Genomic DNA, 21844 nt, shown 5'->3' with positions numbered 1-21844 from the left:
ATTTTTATAACCAAAACAGATTAGGAAAACAATAAATGAAAGCCAAATTAGAATTTCAGAATTTGTTGAACCCTTGGATTTAACCCAGCACGAATCTCAAAGCAATCAATTTATTAAAACCCCTCCCTTCTCTTTCTCTCTTCTCCCTCCCTGTCCGTGAGCCCCAAACCCCCCCCCCAATTCCTTCCCTCTCTGTTACGCAAAGGCCAGAGGGGCTCCGCCCCCTCCCCGTTTCCGTCGCCGGCGAGCCCGCCAGTCCCGCCGCCCCATCTCTCTTCTCTTCTCGGTCCGACCCGCCAGACCCGTCCGCCCCCTCTCTCCCTTTTCTGCCTCCCCTCCTCTCTCATGAAACCCTAGAAATTAGGGTCGGCTCGGCGCTGCCTCGGTGTTCGATTGGTGCTGTCCCGGTGCTGTTCTGGTGATCTCTGACGGCCGTGTTGCTGTTCTCCTTCGTGCTAGCTCGATTCGGGTAATCTTTGAAGAGCTCGTTTAATTGATCGGATTTCTCTTCATTGGTCGGGTGGTTGATTTTCTAGACTCCATAGCAGCAATGGGCCAAGTGTGACTTATGTCGATCGATTTAGTTAGAGAACCGTAGAACTTGAATTGATTAATTGCCGAGTTCGGTTTGTTGATTTTTCCGACTCGGTCAAGATGGTATCACCTGATACCCCTCTGTGTAGTAGTATAGTTGTGCTTGATGACTTGTAATGTTGTTGTGATGCTTGGGTACTCCTCTGTTGAGAACTTGAGATACTGGTAATTGCAAAAACAGGGACCTTTGTGTAAAATTGATAAACTTGAGGGGTATATTGTGAAGAAATCTGGAATTTAGTAAATTAATTAAGTAGTGGTACCAAATCATAATGTTGTAGATCCTTAGTAATTTCCCTTACTATGGAGAGTGGGGTGTAAATTTTGGAGAATTTAAATTTGAGCGATCAGTTTGAGTATTGACATGAATGAAAGGAAATAAAAATGAAAATGTGTCTTCTCTGATTTGTGTTAAATTAAATAAGAATTTGAAATAGAATCTGATTTAACCTTCGGTTTAGGCCGAAAATAAAATATAAAATAATTAAAATGCCTTGTGTGATTGTTAGGAATAAATGGACCAAATTGCGTGATGTGATTTATTTTGAGATGTAGGCCGGCTATGCATATGTATAATTTTGTTATGGGCCTTTGAAATAAATTGTTGTGACATGGGCTTGAATTGAAGTATTTGTAGTAGGCCTTGAGTTGAATTGGATAAATGGGCCTATAAATTGATTTGCATATGACATGATGTGTATATGTAAATTTGGAATTGGACTTGAATTAAAATGATTATAAATGAGCCGAAAGGTATAAAAGAATTGACGAATTAAAAGACGGCTTTTGGAATTTAAGTTTTGATAATGTAACCGAACTAAACCAAGTAATCGTATAATATAGGTGTAGGCTCAGTCGAGCCAGATTTCGCGAGTCAATTCGAGACGTCTGATCTTTAAATTAAGCGGCACGCTCGTCATACTAAGGTGCGGGATTCTTGGACTTGTTTGATACTTTGTTTTCAGGAATTAAACTGTTTATTCGTTTGTCATGTTGAATGATTAATTGTTGCATATTTTGGGAATTCATGTTGTATATTGATTATTGCATAAATGAGAATGATTGAATTGTTTTAGTTAAGGTTGATTGGCATGTTGGTATGGTTATTAATTGTTTAGTTCTATGAATTGTGCTTGTTGTGAATGAATCTGCCAGGCCGACCTGTTTAGGTGGCTGGATAAGGTAACGGTGACCTATCCGTTGACCTGTGTTTACGAATTTGCCAGGCCGACCTGTTAAGGTGGCTGGATTCAGGTGACGCTGCTGACTTATGCGTCGATCTGTAGAATTTGCCAGACCGACCTGTTTAGGTGGCTGGATTCAGGTGACGCTGCTGACTTATGCGTCGATCTGTAGAATTTGCCAGACCGACCTGTTTAGGTGGCTGGATTCAGGTGACGCTGCTGACTTATGCGTCGATCTGTAGAATTTGCGAGACTGACCTATATGTGTGGCTTGAGATATATTTGCTTGAGATTTAGCAAAGTTGACCTGTATAGGTAACTTTGAGTCCGTGTGTTTGCATATGTGTCAAGTTGACCTGTATTGGTGACTTGTAACCGGACCTTAGGAAATGGTTAAGCCAAACAGCAATTGCAGATGGGTGTCCGATAAAGGGTCCAGCTTGGTTGGCCATCTGTAGGCGCTTGTAACCCTACAGATGTGGGTTTGATAACGGTTCAGCTCGAGAGAACATCTGTAATTGCTACAAGCCCTAATGAATTGAGTTAGGAATCGAGTTAAGCCAAAATATATGTTGTGTTTTGAAATCCATATTGAAATTCCGTAAACTGTGTTTCAGGTTGATTAACTGTTGTCGAGTAGTGGCATTATGTTATTTATGATTATATGTATATCTGTTTGCATTGTTATTGTTTGGGTTTCATTGTTGAATATAGAGTCTGATTGCAAGTCCAATAATCTAAACTGTGGCAAATTCGCACTGAGAATTTATTCTCACCCCCACCCTCCCGATTATTTTCAGGTTTATTTTACGGATGCAGCGAGTGAGGATATTGGCAATGCATATAAAAAGATCCACTGCCTTGCGTGTATATGTGACGCTTGATTTATACACGCGGCAGGCTGTCAGACCCGCGAGATTTGGGGTGTGACAGTTAAGATGGTATCAGAGCATGAATATGCAGTGCCAATAACTCATTTGCTGTGGAGAGAACGTCAGTGAGATCGAATCAAGTTATTAATATCGTTTAAGAAATTCTTGTGTGGTCTATTTATGATATATTGGTAATGGATTTGTATGAGTAAATTATTATTCTTATTTATTAAATGTAAAGACCAGTATGAAGATCACTGAGATTCGATCGAGTCATTATTATCGTTTACGAAATTCCCTTGTTTATTAACGACATATCTTAATGGAAGTTGAATAGGGTATTATATTTTTAATAGACTCATCTACATGTATAAAAGAAGAGTTTAGGATATAATGGTAAAACTTTGAAAATATAATCCGAACTTTGACATATAAATTTCCATGATTGTTATAGTAGCAAGACGTTATGATTGTGAATTATTTTAAGTAAACATCTATTAAGAATATCTAGTTAGATTATTTAGTGATATTTGGTACGAACATATATGGTAAACGTTGTTAGAAAAATATATGGTTTTCTAATATAGTTACGAAAAAAAATGTTTAGCGACAAAAGTAAATTGTTACATATATATTGAGGATGAATGTAAACAAAATTTAGTTTTGACGATTGCTTATAACTATCAATGACATAGGTATATTTCTATGAAAATATATTATAGGCTAGATAGCATTATGGTCTGCCGTATTAAATCTAAACAGAAGGGAAATCGATAGATTTGTATGTGCATAAGAAGTAATTGATTATCAAGGTATATTGAATATACGAGTGCACTATAATTATTAAAACTAAACATTGTATATATTGTGAATTATTTTTAAAGGTTAGACTGAATTTTCAAAGTAGCCACTGTGACACAGACTTCCGATTTTCAGAATTTATCAAAGATTTCTGTTTAGATTCCTTCCGAGAGTGTACTTGTCCTCGATTGTGTTATTCTATCTTGACATTTAGATCAGTTAATATTGGTATTGTTCTTGTTTTTCTGAAATGGATGGTAATATGAATATTATTAAATTGTGAAAAAAAAAAAAAAAAAAAAAATCAAAGTCTAGTTAGATATTATATATAGGGTTCTTTGATTAGATCTTATCGGAACAATTGTTGAAAATTTTAATAAAACAAAATTTGAGGTAGAGAAAGTTAATAAAAGTTAAGTGAACTTGGCATGTTTCAAGAAAAGAATCTTGATAATTTTGGGAATAAATAATGATAATTTTGTAGAATGAGAGTTCATCATTATTGCATGATAATATGAAAATAATTAATGTGTGCATAAGATAATGTGATTATTTAGTGATTCAAATAAATGAACGTACTTAAAACTGTAAAGATTTTTAATATTAGGAAGTTAATTGTTTCTAATTAAAATAGAAAAGCAAGGGAATGAGTAATATTAAGTTTTATATTACCTACACATCTAAAGTTTTAATTTTATTTTAGTGATACGAAATTGTATCGTGTGTATGCAATATATTCTAATTCTATAATTGAGATGAACTAGTAATAATAAAGTAACAAATAATTATTTTAGACTAATCTTAATGTTGTGGTACCAGGTAAATAAGTCTTGAATAAAATCATAATTCTTGTCGAATGACAATCAGTAGTAATTATTTTGAAAGTTCTTGATGAAATTTTCGTACAAAATATTACAATCAGAGTAGCGCAGTGGAAGCGTGGTGAATTTATATAATTAATTAAATTGGTTAAACTATGCATCTTAATTTTTGGTCTAACTATTTTAGAGCAAGAAAGATACTATTTTCTATTACGATTTTTAATTTCGAGGACGAAATCTATTTTAAGGGGGGAAGAATGTTACATTTCGAAATTTTAAAACATGATTAAATTATTCAGATTTAAAAACAATATTGAGAAATAAATGTCCGAAATATACATACGAAATTAATTAAAAATTTACGAAACCCGATTCGGATTTTTATAACCAAAACAGATTAGGAAAACAATAAATGAAAGCCAAATTAGAATTTCAGAATTTGTTGAACCCTTGGATTTAACCCAGCACGAATCTCAAAGCAATCAATTTATTAAAACCCCTCCCTTCTCTTTCTCTCTTCTCCCTCCCTGTCCGTGAGCCCCAAACCCCCCCCCAATTCCTTCCCTCTCTGTTACGCAAAGGCCAGAGGGGCTCCGCCCCCTCCCCGTTTCCGTCGCCGGCGAGCCCGCCAGTCCCGCCGCCCCATCTCTCTTCTCTTCTCGGTCCGACCCGCCAGACCCGTCCGCCCCCTCTCTCCCTTTTCTGCCTCCCCTCCTCTCTCATGAAACCCTAGAAATTAGGGTCGGCTCGGCGCTGCCTCGGTGTTCGATTGGTGCTGTCCCGGTGCTGTTCTGGTGATCTCTGACGGCCGTGTTGCTGTTCTCCTTCGTGCTAGCTCGATTCGGGTAATCTTTGAAGAGCTCGTTTAATTGATCGGATTTCTCTTCATTGGTCGGGTGGTTGATTTTCTAGACTCCATAGCAGCAATGGGCCAAGTGTGACTTATGTCGATCGATTTAGTTAGAGAACCGTAGAACTTGAATTGATTAATTGCCGAGTTCGGTTTGTTGATTTTTCCGACTCGGTCAAGATGGTATCACCTGATACCCCTCTGTGTAGTAGTATAGTTGTGCTTGATGACTTGTAATGTTGTTGTGATGCTTGGGTACTCCTCTGTTGAGAACTTGAGATACTGGTAATTGCAAAAACAGGGACCTTTGTGTAAAATTGATAAACTTGAGGGGTATATTGTGAAGAAATCTGGAATTTAGTAAATTAATTAAGTAGTGGTACCAAATCATAATGTTGTAGATCCTTAGTAATTTCCCTTACTATGGAGAGTGGGGTGTAAATTTTGGAGAATTTAAATTTGAGCGATCAGTTTGAGTATTGACATGAATGAAAGGAAATAAAAATGAAAATGTGTCTTCTCTGATTTGTGTTAAATTAAATAAGAATTTGAAATAGAATCTGATTTAACCTTCGGTTTAGGCCGAAAATAAAATATAAAATAATTAAAATGCCTTGTGTGATTGTTAGGAATAAATGGACCAAATTGCGTGATGTGATTTATTTTGAGATGTAGGCCGGCTATGCATATGTATAATTTTGTTATGGGCCTTTGAAATAAATTGTTGTGACATGGGCTTGAATTGAAGTATTTGTAGTAGGCCTTGAGTTGAATTGGATAAATGGGCCTATAAATTGATTTGCATATGACATGATGTGTATATGTAAATTTGGAATTGGACTTGAATTAAAATGATTATAAATGAGCCGAAAGGTATAAAAGAATTGACGAATTAAAAGACGGCTTTTGGAATTTAAGTTTTGATAATGTAACCGAACTAAACCAAGTAATCGTATAATATAGGTGTAGGCTCAGTCGAGCCAGATTTCGCGAGTCAATTCGAGACGCCTGATCTTTAAATTAAGCGGCACGCTCGTCATACTAAGGTGCGGGATTCTTGGACTTGTTTGATACTTTGTTTTCAGGAATTAAACTGTTTATTCGTTTGTCATGTTGAATGATTAATTGTTGCATATTTTGGGAATTCATGCTGTATATTGATTATTGCATAAATGAGAATGATTGAATTGTTTTAGTTAAGGTTGATTGGCATGTTGGTATGGTTATTAATTGTTTAGTTCTATGAATTGTGCTTGTTGTGAATGAATCTGCCAGGCCGACCTGTTTAGGTGGCTGGATAAGGTAACGGTGACCTATCCGTTGACCTGTGTTTACGAATTTGCCAGGCCGACCTGTTAAGGTGGCTGGATTCAGGTGACGCTGCTGACTTATGCGTCGATCTGTAGAATTTGCCAGACCGACCTGTTTAGGTGGCTGGATTCAGGTGACGCTGCTGACTTATGCGTCGATCTGTAGAATTTGCCAGACCGACCTGTTTAGGTGGCTGGATTCAGGTGACGCTGCTGACTTATGCGTCGATCTGTAGAATTTGCGAGACTGACCTATATGTGTGGCTTGAGATATATTTGCTTGAGATTTAGCAAAGTTGACCTGTATAGGTAACTTTGAGTCCGTGTGTTTGCATATGTGTCAAGTTGACCTGTATTGGTGACTTGTAACCGGACCTTAGGAAATGGTTAAGCCAAACAGCAATTGCAGATGGGTGTCCGATAAAGGGTCCAGCTTGGTTGGCCATCTGTAGGCGCTTGTAACCCTACAGATGTGGGTTTGATAACGGTTCAGCTCGAGAGAATATCTGTAATTTCTACAAGCCCTAATGAATTGAGTTAGGAATCGAGTTAAGCCAAAATATATGTTGTGTTTTGAAATCCATATTGAAATTCCGTAAACTGTGTTTCAGGTTGATTAACTGTTGTCGAGTAGTGGCATTATGTTATTTATGATTATATGTATATCTGTTTGCATTGTTATTGTTTGGGTTTCATTGTTGAATATAGAGTCTGATTGCAAGTCCAATAATCTAAACTGTGGCAAATTCGCACTGAGAATTTATTCTCACCCCCACCCTCCCGATTATTTTCAGGTTTATTTTACGGATGCAGCGAGTGAGGATATTGGCAATGCATATAAAAAGATCCACTGCCTTGCGTGTATATGTGACGCTTGATTTATACACGCGGCAGGCTGTCAGACCCGCGAGATTTGGGGTGTGACAGCTCCTTTTTCGCAGCGCGCCTGGAATCGATTCTCCATATTCGATTCGAGTTTTTAATAATTTTGTTACACGCAAAGGTAGGGGTGTAGATTAGAAGAGAACAAAACGAAAAGAGAGAGAGTTCATTGGATTTGATTTCTCTTATTATCAGATCAGAAGATAAATTTTGATGAACGAAAGAAAAGAGATGTAGATTTATCGGAGTAGAGAATTTGATGAAAGAGGAGATTGATCGGAAAAATTGAGAAGAGAAAAAAGAACGGAGAAAGAAAGAGATCGGAAAGTTATTAAATAAGGTAGTTTGAAAGCGTCGTTGGAAGTTTGTTGGTGGATAGTGCTGTGGACAAATGGTGGACAAAACCTAGTGGACAGAAACCTTTTCTCTAAATACAATTCAATTTTTTTTTGGGAAAATATTTATGCAGAAAATGTACTGTATTCCTTGATGGTACGTTGTATAATTAACTAGTACTTTGTCTGTGCTTTGCTACGGGTTTAAAATTCATCTTTAATAATATTTATCCTTTTATAATTTTTTTTATTTAACAATAAAATGAACTATTTTATCTTTATCTCTCGTAAAATACGAAGGATAATCAATATTTACTGAACAAGTGTGTTGATTACTTTTTTATTTTGTTGTAATCAATAACATAAATGTTATCAATTAATTGTTTTGTTGACAACATTCATATGAAGAAATTGTAAGAAGAAAATAAGTGTAGTGAGTGTTCAGAAAACTAAATACAAACTTCAACACAATAAATACCAATACATACATAAAATCATTGTTGCCGAATTTTGTTTATCTTAACTGTTTAAAATCTAACAAATTAAATCACAGCTGTTAATCAATTAGGACAAAATTTAATATAAGAGGAGAGTTATCTCCATAGTGTATACAAATAACTAAAATTTAATGTAACCGTATGATGAATTTTCACTCATATAAATTATTCCTGCCCACTGCCCAGTCATACAAATTCTTATTTAAGAAAACATGTTTTATAAATAAATTATTACGTGGCAATGAAGGGTTGCTATTTATTTATTTCTGGGCCGCACCATCGTTTATACGGGCCGTCGAATAAAAGCCCAACTGAAGTAGTTGTAGTTCCAGACTTCCAGTGGCCATTCTTTTCTTTTCTTTTCTTGAATTTACTGATCCAAAACAGATCAAAATGCTATGCATTGTGTTACTGTTACTACTACGTTCCCCCATTTTTTGGATAAGATTAAGAGTGAGTCTATGGTACTATGCATATCACGGATTGTTACCGTGTTACAGCTCTATATTCGAGTTTTCAAATCTTAACAGTCGATCCGAACCATTCATCTTGTTCTCCATATTAATATGTGTTTGGAAACCAAATTTTACATTTTTTGAAATTTTTTTACTATGTTTTTAGATATTTAGAAAATCACTTGATCTGAAAATTCTGGACCATCCAAAAACAGTGATTTTCAATAAATCTAAAAAAATAGTAAAATTTTTTTAAAAAAATGTAAAATTTGGTCTCCAAACACATATTAATATGGAGAACAAGATGAACGGTTCGGATCGACCGTTAGGATTTGAAAACTCGAATATAAAGCCGTAACACAGTGTCAAATCGTAATATGCATAGTACCATAGACTCACTCTAAGATTAATGCTTTTAATGAATCATGGACTTAGTGCAGCAGCACTTAAAAAAATGTTGAGATATACAAAAATTCTGTAATAAATAAAACATATTAATATTTTTAAGTGAAAAATAGAGCTAAGGTTGAGCATTAGTTATGGTTGCATTATAGCAACGGAGTAAAGGTTTTAAGTTTAACAGAACAGCTTTAGCTTCATGCAACACATGAACTATAAAATCAAAACAGCGTTGCGTATAGTTTATGCGCTGCATGAAGTCAAAATTACTCTGTTAAAATCTATACCCATAGCAATGCTTCAAGTCTTCAAGAGATCAAGAGTGAATTCGGATGATCTGAGTTAACTCAAATTTTGAGTTAAAATTTGAACCGTTCGATTTAAATCCACACTAATATTAAAGCCCCGTGTGTTATAGGTGTGGATCGAATTGATTTGAATTCTGATCACACAGCCGAACAAATTAACTCAAACAGTACGTTAATGCAGAGAATATGGATTCTCCAAGAATGGCCTAAATGCCCCAAAATTAATGGGGCCCATATATAGTTGTGGTCCGGTAACATACACAGGAGAAAAAAAATAAAATAATAAATAAATAAAATAATGAAAAGGCATGATTGATTCTCTGTAAAAGTTGCACGAACTATGAATGAGAAAAACAGAGGATAAGTTGCAACAAAGAGTCGGTAGTTGACAGTTGACACTGATTAAATGCCGACCACCTTTTATGTTGCATTTTATTTCCCCTTTCCAAACTAATGCATACGTATGCTTAGGAATTTGGCAAAAAGAGGCAATTATTATTTTCTGATTGCAAAATTAAGAAACTTTTTTCTTTCTTTTTTAATTATGAGTTGGGATCAAATCACTCAATACATTTTCAAACTTTTGCTTAAACCACTGGACATGTTCAGCAAATTATTGGAATAGAGAAAAAGTGAGAAAACATGAAATTTGAAATAGGCTTTAATTTCTCACTATTCCGGTCATATTCGGTTGAAGATGAAAGAGTGGAATAGTGAAATAGTGGAAGAGTATAGGTAAATGAGTCAAATTCATATCTTAAAAAATATTAATTCCTCCAATCCACCTTTCCTGTGGAATAAGGAATTGACTTATAGAGGAATAAAATAGGGACTCAAATGTAAAAGCAGGGGTTTGACTGCAAAAGTTCAAACTTAACTCCACTATTCTCAATTCTCCAATTCTACCCACTTCTTCTCTTGTTCAGTAGGAATAGAATATATTTTCCACTTTATTCTTCTATTTCACTTTTGCTGAACTAACCCCAGAGAATTTTCTCAGTTTGTTGGTTTCAAATTCACAACTTTTCACATGTGAGACATGTGTCTTTGTCATTAGATCAAATACTGATTCTCAAGAAAATTTTATTTTTATTGGTTTTGAGACGGACGTGATTCCTATGGAGCAAAAATGTTGTTATTTGATATACTTTTTCTTGTATTTTTTTCTTTATAATACACACTCCTATTAATTAAAAAATTGCTTAGTTTAAACAATTAATAGATATGTATGAACTCATTTTTATTTTTTAAAAAATTTATTTTAAGAAATTGAACTTATATAATTGTGAGAAATTGCTGTTCGACACCTGTATAGTATAACGCTTACTAATTCATTAAGAATCAGTTATTGACTTTGGTAAAATATTTTTAATTTTTTCAATAAATATTTTTAGGGATGATTTTCGAAAAACAATCCTAATTAAAAAAAAAATTTGTTAAAGTTGTACATCTGTGGTTGTTGTGTCGGAGGTTATATCATTAATTTAGTAACTAATTAAATATTAAACAGATAAGATAAGATAAGATAATAAAGTTATATTGATTGATATTATTGCGCATGGGAGAGATTTGAGTTAGGTACATAATAGAATGCTCTAAATCAATAAGATCACACAAGCTAGAAATCTTTTATTAATACCTTAGCATGCATTCGAGTTAAAATTTAGATAAATGCATTAAAATTAATTTATAAATTTTTTTTTTACTGCTTAATTTTATACTACATTAATAAAAAAAAAATATGTAAGTAGATCAGTTCTAACAATTTGGATTCTTTGCTTGAAGTTAATTCGATAATTTTTGAAGTCAAGCTCACTAAATAGTTTGGTGAGCTTAAAAACACCCTAGTTCTACTCTGACATAGCAACATATTATATATAGATACAGCTTAAAATGTAAAAGATTTATAAATTAATTTAGTATAAACTATAAAGTGAAGTGGTAAAAAAATAATAAAAAATTGAAATACTAAAGTTAACATATAAACAATATTTTTTTACTAATTGACTATATATTAAATTAATTCAAAAGTATAAAAATTTGACATGTAAATGTATTATTTGTGAAATATATTCATTTCAACAACTTGAATTCTTCATTTAAAGTCAATCTAATATATTTTGAAATCAAATTTACTGAAGAGCTTGGTGAGCTTAAGAACACCTTAATTCTACTCTAACATATTATATAGATACATAGTAAAACTAGGGTGGTCTTAAGCTCATCAAGTTTTTGGCGAACCTAATTTCAAAACCTGTCGGATTAGCTTTAAACAAGGAATCCAAATCATTGAAAACTCATATACTTCACGAGTGATGCATTTACATGTAACAAATTTTGAATTTCAAATTAATATAGAATAAAATCAAGAAGTAAAAAAAAAAAAAATACATTAAAATTATATATACCTTATTATTTTGACCGCTTGACTTTATACTAAATTAATTTCATTATTTATAAATTTGAAATAGATTGATTTGAATGGTTTGAATTTATCATTTGAAATCAGTCCAATAAATTTTGACATTAAGTTCATCAAAATGCTCGGTGAACTTGAAAACACCCTAATTCTACTATGCAGATATATTCAGCTTAAAATGTAAAAGAACATAGAAGAAAAGAAAAAGATTTTGTATGTGTTTGCAGCAATGTTTTAAAAATTGGTCTATTCGGCCAAATATTCGTATTCGGTTGGAATCTGAATAGAAAATAAGTATTCGGTCCAATATACGGTTTTGAATATTCGGCCGCATATTTGAATATTCAGTCATATATTCGGCCGAATTGAGATCATTATATGAATATTTCAGTATTTCATTTAGTATGAGATGAGGATCGATATTTTAACATTTCATCACCAGTTTAATTTGTACAGTCAATCATAAATACTTTCTTTGTATACAAATTAATATGAATTTTCATTTTAAAATCCGAATAAAAATCCGTATCTGCGGCCGCGGTATGTAGTGGCTTTCCGAAACCGAATAAGAACCGATTTTTAAAACACTGTTTACAGTGTGAGTTGTGAGGCTAGAAGAATTTTTTTTAAAACCATAAATAAAAAAAGTATTTTATCAAACCAACTTGATTGCTTTAGTTTTTACAGAAATCATAGAACCGAAATGCCATTTTGAACCAATTTTTTTTTTTGGGACCAAAATGGTATTTCGGTTCTTATGATTTATGTAAAAACTAAAACAATCCAAGTTGGTTTGGTAAAATATTATTATTTATTTATGGTCTTTAAAAAAAAATCAGGCTAAAACCAACGAGCGTGAAAAGGTGGTTTGAGCTTGTTTAAGGCCGGATTGGATTAATTATACATAAATAAACTTTGTATTAGCAAGAACCCGTGACAGACACCAACAAATTAATTCCAAGCGCGCCCTTTGTTAAATTAATTAACATCTTAATTAACTGCATGCGTAGTTTAATTAACAAAACGGGGTGGTTAAACTTAAAAGTGCTCAGATCATGTTAACTTTGTATTAGCATGGCCTGTTCTAGCAAGCACTGACAAAGACTTGACTGAAAATTGACAGCCAAAACAAATTGGTAAAATTTGGAAATTTCAAAGTTTTTTTTTTTTTTTTTTTTTTTTTTTGCAAAATAAGTTGAAATTAAAAAACTTTGCGTACAAACAAACAGGTGTATTATCTATCCTTAATTTGCATATGACACTGCCAATTAAGTGCTTCACCCAAAATTCCATCATGTAAACAACATACAGACTATATGATAATATGATTTCTTTATTAAATATATGCACTTTTTAATATTATAAAGCGGTAGGAATAAATTACAAGAAGGCCACATCTGTAAAATACCATAAAGTTGGTTCTCAAACTATACCCGTGATTGGCCGACCAGAAATAATTGTACCTTTCCTCTTTCCTCTTTCCTCTTTCCTTGTGCAACACCAACACTGCATATATATATATATATATATATCAATGGAGAGAGTCTGAGAGAAAGAGAGGTCCGATTTATAACAAAGGAATATTTGTCAGTTCCCGTGACGAAACTTTGGTAATCTCCATTGTCTTTTTTACTTTTTAGCTTTTTCAATCTGAGTCACACAACACAACACAACTAGATATAGAGAGAAGAACTGAACGAGTAACAGATCGGATCCGATTGGATCATACCACATTTTAATATTAGTATACTACTGTCGTATAAAGTTTACCCAAAAGTAGAGCACCATGCACAGCCACAGGGGTCTAATGGCCCGTCTAAGTTTTCCAAACAACTTTATTTTGTAATCTTGTAATTGAGAATTTTTTTATTTTTTTTTATTTTTTTAGAGAAAATGGAGATCACGCCTCCAAGTTTCATTAAAATGACATCAGAGATGTCCAATTTACAAAAGTTTGTCAAATCATCAAAGTAGAAATTAAAACAACTGATGACTATTCTGGCATTTTTGTCGAATTTCTGTCGGGTCACTAAAAACTAGTTACTACACTCCTCCAGAATTTCCTTTGACAACATATTTTCATCTTTATTTTCCTCTCTGAAAATCCGTTTGCATCTTTCACTCCACACTACAAAGCAAATTACTATTTGCATTCTTCTAATTTGCGTATCCCCACTGTTAATGATGTTGTGTGTAGTGTGCTTGCATATTTGTGAGCCGCACTATAAAATTCAGTGTGTGCCTAGTTCTCACAAGATTGTCAACAGTAAGAATTATATTTCTTAACAATAACCAAATAAAAATCAAGTGTAATTGAGAAGTTTAAAGAGGGCCTGGATGATAATTTGAACATCTGGAAACTTCTTAGGATTTGTCTGAGTGCGAACCCAATGGAGAGCCTAATTCTGTAAATTAAAACAGTAGCCCACTAACCAGATTACAAACCCAATGCAGATCGAGCTCCTTGTTAATGCCAAAGAATTATAAAATTTGGTAATGTTTCAGGCCCCATTGCTGTTCTTCTCCTCCATTCTGTATTCCCAATGGAGAGAACTATATATTATGCGCTTCAAAGAAAAACCAGGTTCAAATTAAATCGTTGAACTAGTTAGTTAATTCAAAACTTGTCTTAGACCTCTTACACTTGTCATCCATGCATAAATAAATAGTCTCTCTCTCTTTCTCCTCGCCATCTCTCTTCCTTCCCTTGATCACTGTTCTATTCAACCAAAAAAGAAAACTATATATACATACTAATTTGATAAACATCTTCCTCGTATATACACATTTGCAAACATGCACATGCTTCATATGCAATTCCCGTTGTTAATCACCATTATAATGATTCTCATGTCAACATTACAATCCACCAATGGTAGATACCACTATCATAACCCAACAAAGCACAGTCACTCACACTACCACCATGGCAATGGCAATGGCAATTATATCTCTCTACCTCCGGCTCTTACCCCCGAACCGGATGATCCGGACCCACCATCTTCGTCCCCTTCCCCATCACCGTTACCATCACCAAGTTATCGTAACTCTACTCCAAGCATCTCCACAGCCCCGGCGCCTTCACCGAGTTGTGATAACTCTACTCCCCCGGTTCCTTCACCAAGTTATGATAACTCTACTCCAAGCATCTCCACAGCCCCGGCGCCTTCACCGAGTTATGATAACTCTACTCCAAGCATCTCCACAGCCCCGGTGCCTTCACCGAGTTGTCATAACTCTAGTCCAAGCATCTCCATAGCCCCGGTGCCTTCACCGACTTATGATAACTCTACTCCAAGTATCTCCCCAACCCCGGTTCCTTCACCGAGTTATGATAACTCTACTCCAAGCATCTCCACAGCACCGGTTCCTTCACCGAGTTATGATAACTCTACTCCAAGCATCCCCACAGCCCCGGTGCCTTCACCGAGTTGTGATAACTCCACTACAAGCATCCCCACAGCTCCGGTGCCTTCACCGAGTTGTGAGAACTCCACTACAAGCATCCCCACAGCCCCGGTGCCTTCACCGAGTTGTGATAACTCTACTCCAAGCATCTCCACAGCACCGGTACCTTCACCGAGTCGTGATAACTCTACTTCAAGCATCTCCACAGCCCCGGTGCCTTCACCGACTTATAATAACTCTACTCCAAGCATCTCCACAGCACCGGTGCCTTCACCGAGTTGTGATAACTCTACTCCAAGCATCTCCATAGCCCCGGTGCCTTCACCGACTTATGATAACTCTACTCCAAGCATCTCCACAGCACCGGTGCCTTCACCGAGTTGTGATAACTCTAGTCCAAGCATCTCCATAGCCCCGGTGCCTTCACCGACTTATGATAACTCTACTCCAAGTATCTCCCCAACCCCGGTTCCTTCACCGAGTTATGATAACTCTACTCCAAGCATCTCCACAGCACCGGTTCCTTCACCGAGTTATGATAACTCTACTCCATGCATCTCCATAGCCCCGGTGCCTTCACCGACTTATGATAACTCTACTCCAAGTATCTCCCCAACCCCGGTTCCTTCACCGACTTATGATAACTCTACTCCAAGCATCTCCACAGCACCGGTTCCTTCACCGAGTTATGATAACTCTACTCCAAGCAACTCTAGTTCAAGTAACTCCAGTACTGGCAACTGCAATTCATCAACTTCAGTAGTGTTTGATGTGAGGTCATTCGGTGCTATTGGTAATGGATCAAGCGATGATACGAAAGCGTTTCGATCTGCTTGGAAGGCTGCATGTGTTGTGGAGTCGGCGGTACTACTCGTACCGGCTGACGGTGTGTTCATGGTGACGTCTACCATTTTCTCGGGTCCTTGCAAACCTGGTTTCGTTTTTCAAGTATAACTACAACATTTATGCCTAAAAACTTGTCTACATAAATATAAACTAGTGAACAAATTTTGTTTACAATTAGACTAGCCTGATAATGAATTGAACATGCATACAGTAATTCACAATTTAATGCATATGGGAACACAATTAAATAATAAAGAAATATTTTAGCTATATATTTTTCTAGACTAATGCTGGTATCTTTGCCCTCTACAAAAGGAAAATTTTATCTTTTCCAAATTCTAGTGATGAGGGTTCTGCAAATGTGACTGGAACTGATATAACAGGAACCTTTTTTTTTTTACTGCATTTGTAGATTGACGGGGTATTAATGCCACCAGATGGGCCCGATTGCTGGCCAGGGACAGACAGTAAAAAACAGTGGATCATTTTTTACCGGGTCGATGAAATGACATTGAAAGGAGAAGGCACCGTTGAAGGAAACGGTGAAAATTGGTGGAATCTCCCCTGTAAACCTCACAGGGTATTGATACATGATAATATTTTGTTTCATTTTGTATTTTGAAAAAAAAATAGATTATTTGGAAAGTAATCTGTTAATTTGGTGAAATTTCAGGGCCCGAATGGATCAACATTGCCGGGACCTTGTGACAGCCCTGTGGTAAGGAGAATTCAAGTTTACTATTACTTAATTCATAATTAGGTGAATATTTTTGGAATTTAAGGACACAAATTTCTAAAATTAAACATATAAGTTAGTTCGAAAAAGAAAGACAAAACAGGGCTTGATTTCGTCAAGCATCTGATATATGGTTACTGGTATTATTTTTGTTTCAGTTGATCAGGTTCTTCATGAGCAACAATGTGACGGTAAAAGGTCTACGGATCGAAAATAGCCCTCAATTTCACATCAAATTTGACGGATGTAACGGTGTCCACATCAGCGGCATGTCGATAAGCTCACCAGCTTTCAGCCCAAATACTGATGGAATTCACATACAGAACACCAAATCTGTTGAAATCTATAATTCAAAGATAAGCAATGGTACGTAGTGTCAGTATACCAATATTTTTGTAAATTTTACTTCAAAATAGTAATACCTTTGGTGAATTAAACTTGAAACAGGGGATGATTGCATATCCATTGGAACCGGATGCGCTGATGTGCACATAGAGAATGTCACATGCGGACCCGGTCATGGCATCAGGTACATGTCATTTTGTCAGTAACCTCGTAATTAAGATATAAAATTTTGTATACCAAGTATTTCAATCCAAACTATATTACATAGAGTTAAAAGATTTTGTTTTCCAACTATGCAGTATAGGTAGTCTTGGCGAACACAATTCACAAGCATGCGTCTCAAATATAACTGTACGAAATGCAGTGATACACAATTCTGACAATGGAGTCCGCATCAAGACCTGGCAGGGTGGTACGGGTTCGGTATCGAACATAAATTTCGATAGCATTTTCATGGAGAATGTGCGTAACTGCATTACAATTGATCAATTCTACTGCTTGACAAAACAATGCTCGAACCAGACATCAGCTGTCTACGTAACAGACGTGTCTTACACTAATATAAAAGGCACGTACGATGTGAAAAGCATGCCGGTGCATTTTGCGTGTAGTGACACGGTGGCATGTACCAATATTACGATGTCCGAGGTCGAATTGTTGCCGTACGAAGGGGAGATGATGGCGGAACCATACTGTTGGAATGCTTATGGAATCTTAGAAACTTTAACAATACCACCAATTTACTGTTTACAAGAAGGAAGGCCACAATCACTGCAAGAAAATCTTGTCATTGCTTGTTAAAAAAAAAAAAAAAAAATTCAAGTAGAAGTTTTAGCTCAACCTAATTACTTTGTGTTTATATTAATTAAGGCCACATTCATTTTGGCACCTTTTTATGCACATATTTGGATTGCCAAACTTGTACATGACAAACACAAACACAAATTCATAATATATAATATGATTATAGAACTTGAGCAGCAGCCATCATTTTGTTTGGCAAAAAAATATTTCAATATTTCAATTCAAAACCAAAAAAAAAAAATTACAGTGTTCAATTAATGCAAAGTATTATTAATTGTCTTATGTTAGAGTTGGTGAGCTGATGAAAAAAGCGTTTTCCTTGATAAAAGAAATTGTTGTAATTCTCAACTTTAAGCTTCAACCATTGTCAATTAAGAGATGGGCCCACGGCCCAGTAGAAGAGAAAGGCCCAGATGCTAAAGTCTAAACATTGAACTCAAAGTATTAATCTTGTTATTTTAATTTAAAATTTAAATATTGAACTCAAAGTGTTAATATCTTGTTATTAATAGTTTTATTCTACTTTTATTATCATATATGTGAATTAACTTGTAAAGTAAAACAAAAAACTTAAGTTTAATTTTTTCGTGGACAATAATTTTTACTTCATTAGAATTTCAATTTCTGCTGATAAACCAAACAACTATATATATGATCTTAATTTGAATTTTTTCGATCTTGTAAAGGTGATTTTTTTTGTGTGATTGGTGCGAAAAACACTACGAGATATCATGTTATTTATGGTAATACATATTGTAAATCGGACAGCGATACATAAGTTCTATATTTTACACAAAATAATGCTAAAAGCCAGTTTGAATGTTCCTCTTAAGTGATATACTGAAGCACATATTTTATGAATCAAAACGAGCATGATTTCTTAATTAAAACAAGCTTAATTTCTACTAAACAAAAATTAGATACAGAAAGTAGATGCGGAAATTAAGTTGGGAAATTAATTCTACACAAAAAAATCCCTTAATCATCAAAAGAGGTTGACATTGGATTAACTTTGGCAAAAGAAATCAAAATTAAGTCTTGGTTTGGAATAATCAGCACTGAGAATTTTAGATGCAACAATATGATTTGCAGCCTCGGTATAGTGTACCCCATCCCAACTAACATACTTTGAACCATCGGTACATACACTGTATCCTGTACCGAGACACATTATGCCTTGGTTATAATTGTATGGTGGTCCTCCATATCCACAGCATGCCATTAAAGGATTCTCAAACCCTGCAACACACATATATAAGAAAGATATATAAAAAAAAAGGTAGATCAAGAAGTACTATCATACAGGAATTCATATCCTCTGCATTAACTCAAAAGGTAATCATCTTAGTTAATGAATCTTATCCATCCGATATATTTATAGATTTGTGCAGACTGGATCCGCACTAATATTAAAGGGCCCCTATATCATAAACGTTTAAATCGGACGGTTGATATTCATTAACTCAAAAGATTCCTTTTTGAGTTAATGCAGAGGATACGCAGAATCGAACTTAAGCCAGTTCGAGTTCGAACCAATTTTGAACTGAACTGGATTGACATTGAAGCAGAGTTTCCAACTGAAAAGAAGAGTTCGAGTTTGATTCGATGCGATTCAAGCCAGTTTCGAACCAAACTAGTTCGAAATTGAAGCACGGTTTAAAACTAAAAAGAAGAGTTAATTTCAAATCAAGCCAAACTCAGTTCGATTTCTATTCGAACCAATTTCAAACCGAACTGGATTTGATTTGTTTAAGAACCGAGTTGGTTTGATTCATTTCTAACTGGATTTTTTTTCGAATCACGAGCTACTAGCTTTTGTGCACCCCTAGTTCACATTATGCACAGGATGGAACAATTTTCTTATAAAGAGTCTAATATTTTGTTAACAGCAAGCATTTACAAGTAATACTACCTCAACAATATTGATTGATAATTCAATACCAATTGTTTCTCTCTAAAAGTTTTTTAAACTGAAATGCATAATTGAAACTTACCATATTTGGTATAGTTAGCTATTATATCATACTTGATGGAGAAAATGTCAGTATAAACAATTGTTGCATCTTTCAGTTCAGAATTTAGAGCATCAACTAGTGTGCTGAGTTGACGATTGAATTCTCCGGCTCCCTTATTATAGGATGAGAGACAACCATATGCATCGAGATCCGTGTCATCTTTTCGGGGCAAGGCGAGCTTTTGGGGCAGACACCCTAAAGGGCCAGTGTTGTGCACCCAAAACTTTCTCGCTCCATTGTCGTACAATGTCTGTGTAAATTTTGGAGAGAGAATTGTGTAAACATGTTCATGCCCCAAAATATGAAATCTTTCAAGTGCATTTTGATGCTAACAATGACATGCAAAAACTTACTTTGATAGAAGATTTTATCTCTGCAATCACAAGAGGAATTCTTTCAAGGGCTTGTTGGTATCCCCCATTTGGCCCCGAAAAGGCACCCGATAAATCGTTCTGTCCGATATCCATGGTGTATAGTGCATTTCTAAAAGCTTCTTCTCCAAAGAGGCCAGTCACACCTAGTTAATTAACCACCAATTTAATTCTAGTGTTTCACAATTTCATGACAAGGTTGAGAGAAAGAAAGAAATTTTATAAGATTTTACCTTGATCAATGAGATCCAATGAACGGGATTTAAAGTGAAGAAACTGCTCAATTTGAATGAACAATGCAAATGGCACATTTCTTGGTAGCGTGCTTGAACCCGATATTGCAAAATTGGCTCCGTTTGAAAAATTAGAATTCAAGGCCTCCAAATATGGGCTCAGATATGTTGTGTTCAAACTCTCACCTTTTTTTTTTTTTGAATAAAAAAAAGTTTTAGACAAAGAAATATTAATAGAGTTAAAGAAAAAACTGTATAACTCAAGTACTCAACAGTGCAGTTTTGCAAATCCAGAATTTCAAAAGAAGAAAATTTTGAAATTTAAATTCATGTCTCTTCTATGCAGTGTTGTAAAAAACATCAGTTTAATCGTCCGATTAGTTGTTGGCGGTGATCAAATTATTACAGATTTTCTCAAATAATCAGCTGATCATATCTGATTATGCCCAATTATTCCCGATTATTCCCGAATAATCACTTGGCAGTACCCTGTCCATCCGACAAGCTCATACCGTTATTTACAACACTGCTTCTATGTGCCTCACCCATAAATAGATTCAAAAACCGTTAAAAAGAAAAGACTTGTAAAATCTGAATTATTTTACTTATGTGCACCTGAAAATAATGCTGAAAATCTTACAACAATTTTTCATGTTTGAACCAATAAAAATTAAAATTTTGAGCATTTGAACTCACATAGGAAGTCAATAACAAGGCGACCATCACAAAGACGTCCGGTGCCACGGTGGAAGAACACCCGACCCTCGGGGAGGGGAAATCGGTACCCCAAACCGGCCACAACACCACCCGTGTCGGAATTTGAGTCCCCAAAATTGAACACGACAGGATTTCGACCGGTGCACGTTGCTCCGACCTGGTGCAGAAAACTGAAAGGCAGCATGATTGCTATAGCAAGCATTGTTAGTGCCATGCTTGGTTGTTGGATATGAAGTTATGAACACTCCTCTTCTCTAATGCTTTTATCTCTCTCTCTCTATATATATATGGAAATGAATCATATGATATATCCTTTTATTGGTGATGATATATTCTTGTTTGTTAGCTACAGTAGGCGGTGTGGGAGTGGGACTGAACAAGTTCTGTTAGGTTGTGTTATATATGACTTGTATAGCTAGAAAGAGACACAGAGAGGGCCTCATCAGCTCAGGACATGTTCTGAAATTTAATATGAGAGAGAAAGAGTGTGTTACAACTGTTGCCTTCAGATCTCATACTATGATTAGACTATACACGCCATTCTTTGAGCATCTCACTTTTTGCATTTTGACTGATCCCTTCACATCTAATATTACTAATTTGGATTGGCAATTTAATAGTTTGCTCTTTCATCATATGTTA

The 21844-nt window shown here is 35.1% G+C and overlaps 2 protein-coding genes across 2 annotated transcripts; one reads left to right on the top strand and one right to left on the bottom strand.

Annotated features, from left to right (window-relative positions):
* Positions 1 to 14523: 14523 nt before the first annotated feature.
* Positions 14524 to 17921, top strand: LOC144555554 (uncharacterized). The gene is made up of 6 exons (XM_078303973.1): positions 14524 to 16083; positions 16394 to 16561; positions 16655 to 16699; positions 16876 to 17083; positions 17165 to 17246; positions 17362 to 17921. The coding sequence occupies exons 1-6, from the start codon at positions 14524 to 14526 to the stop codon at positions 17861 to 17863; spliced, it is 2565 nt and encodes an 854-aa protein (XP_078160099.1). The 3' UTR covers positions 17864 to 17921.
* Positions 17922 to 18840: 919 nt separating this feature from the next.
* Positions 18841 to 21573, bottom strand: LOC144565864 (GDSL esterase/lipase LIP-4-like). The gene is made up of 5 exons (XM_078315710.1): positions 21182 to 21573; positions 20486 to 20671; positions 20235 to 20398; positions 19861 to 20131; positions 18841 to 19105 (listed from the first exon to the last, which is right to left on the bottom strand). Exons 1-5 carry the CDS (start codon positions 21414 to 21416, stop codon positions 18873 to 18875), a joined length of 1089 nt encoding a protein of 362 aa, XP_078171836.1. The 5' UTR covers positions 21417 to 21573; the 3' UTR covers positions 18841 to 18872.
* Positions 21574 to 21844: the final 271 nt, after the last annotated feature.

Source organism: Carex rostrata, chromosome 1 (genome assembly GCF_964058835.1).
Source record: "Carex rostrata chromosome 1, lpCarRost1.2, whole genome shotgun sequence".
In the NCBI taxonomy this organism is placed as follows: Eukaryota; Viridiplantae; Streptophyta; class Magnoliopsida; order Poales; family Cyperaceae; genus Carex; species Carex rostrata.
This window is presented reverse-complemented; position numbering and strand designations above follow the sequence as displayed.

Bases quoted from the DNA above. Each gene is read 5' to 3' on its own strand.
- LOC144555554 (XM_078303973.1), top strand. From the start codon at position 14,524: ATGCACATGCTTCATATGCAATTCCCGTTGTTAATCACCATTATAATG. The intron at 16,700-16,875 runs GTAAGGAGAATT...TTTTTGTTTCAG, and splicing joins GACCTTGTGACAGCCCTGTG to TTGATCAGGTTCTTCATGAG. The intron at 17,247-17,361 runs GTACATGTCATT...CCAACTATGCAG, and splicing joins GGACCCGGTCATGGCATCAG to TATAGGTAGTCTTGGCGAAC.
- LOC144565864 (XM_078315710.1), bottom strand. From the start codon at position 21,416: ATGGCACTAACAATGCTTGCTATAGCAATCATGCTGCCTTTCAGTTTT. The intron at 20,672-21,181 runs GTGAGTTCAAAT...AAAAAAAAAAAG, and splicing joins CCTTGTTATTGACTTCCTAT to GTGAGAGTTTGAACACAACA. The intron at 19,106-19,860 runs GTAAGTTTCAAT...TGTGTGTTGCAG, and splicing joins AGCTAACTATACCAAATATG to GGTTTGAGAATCCTTTAATG.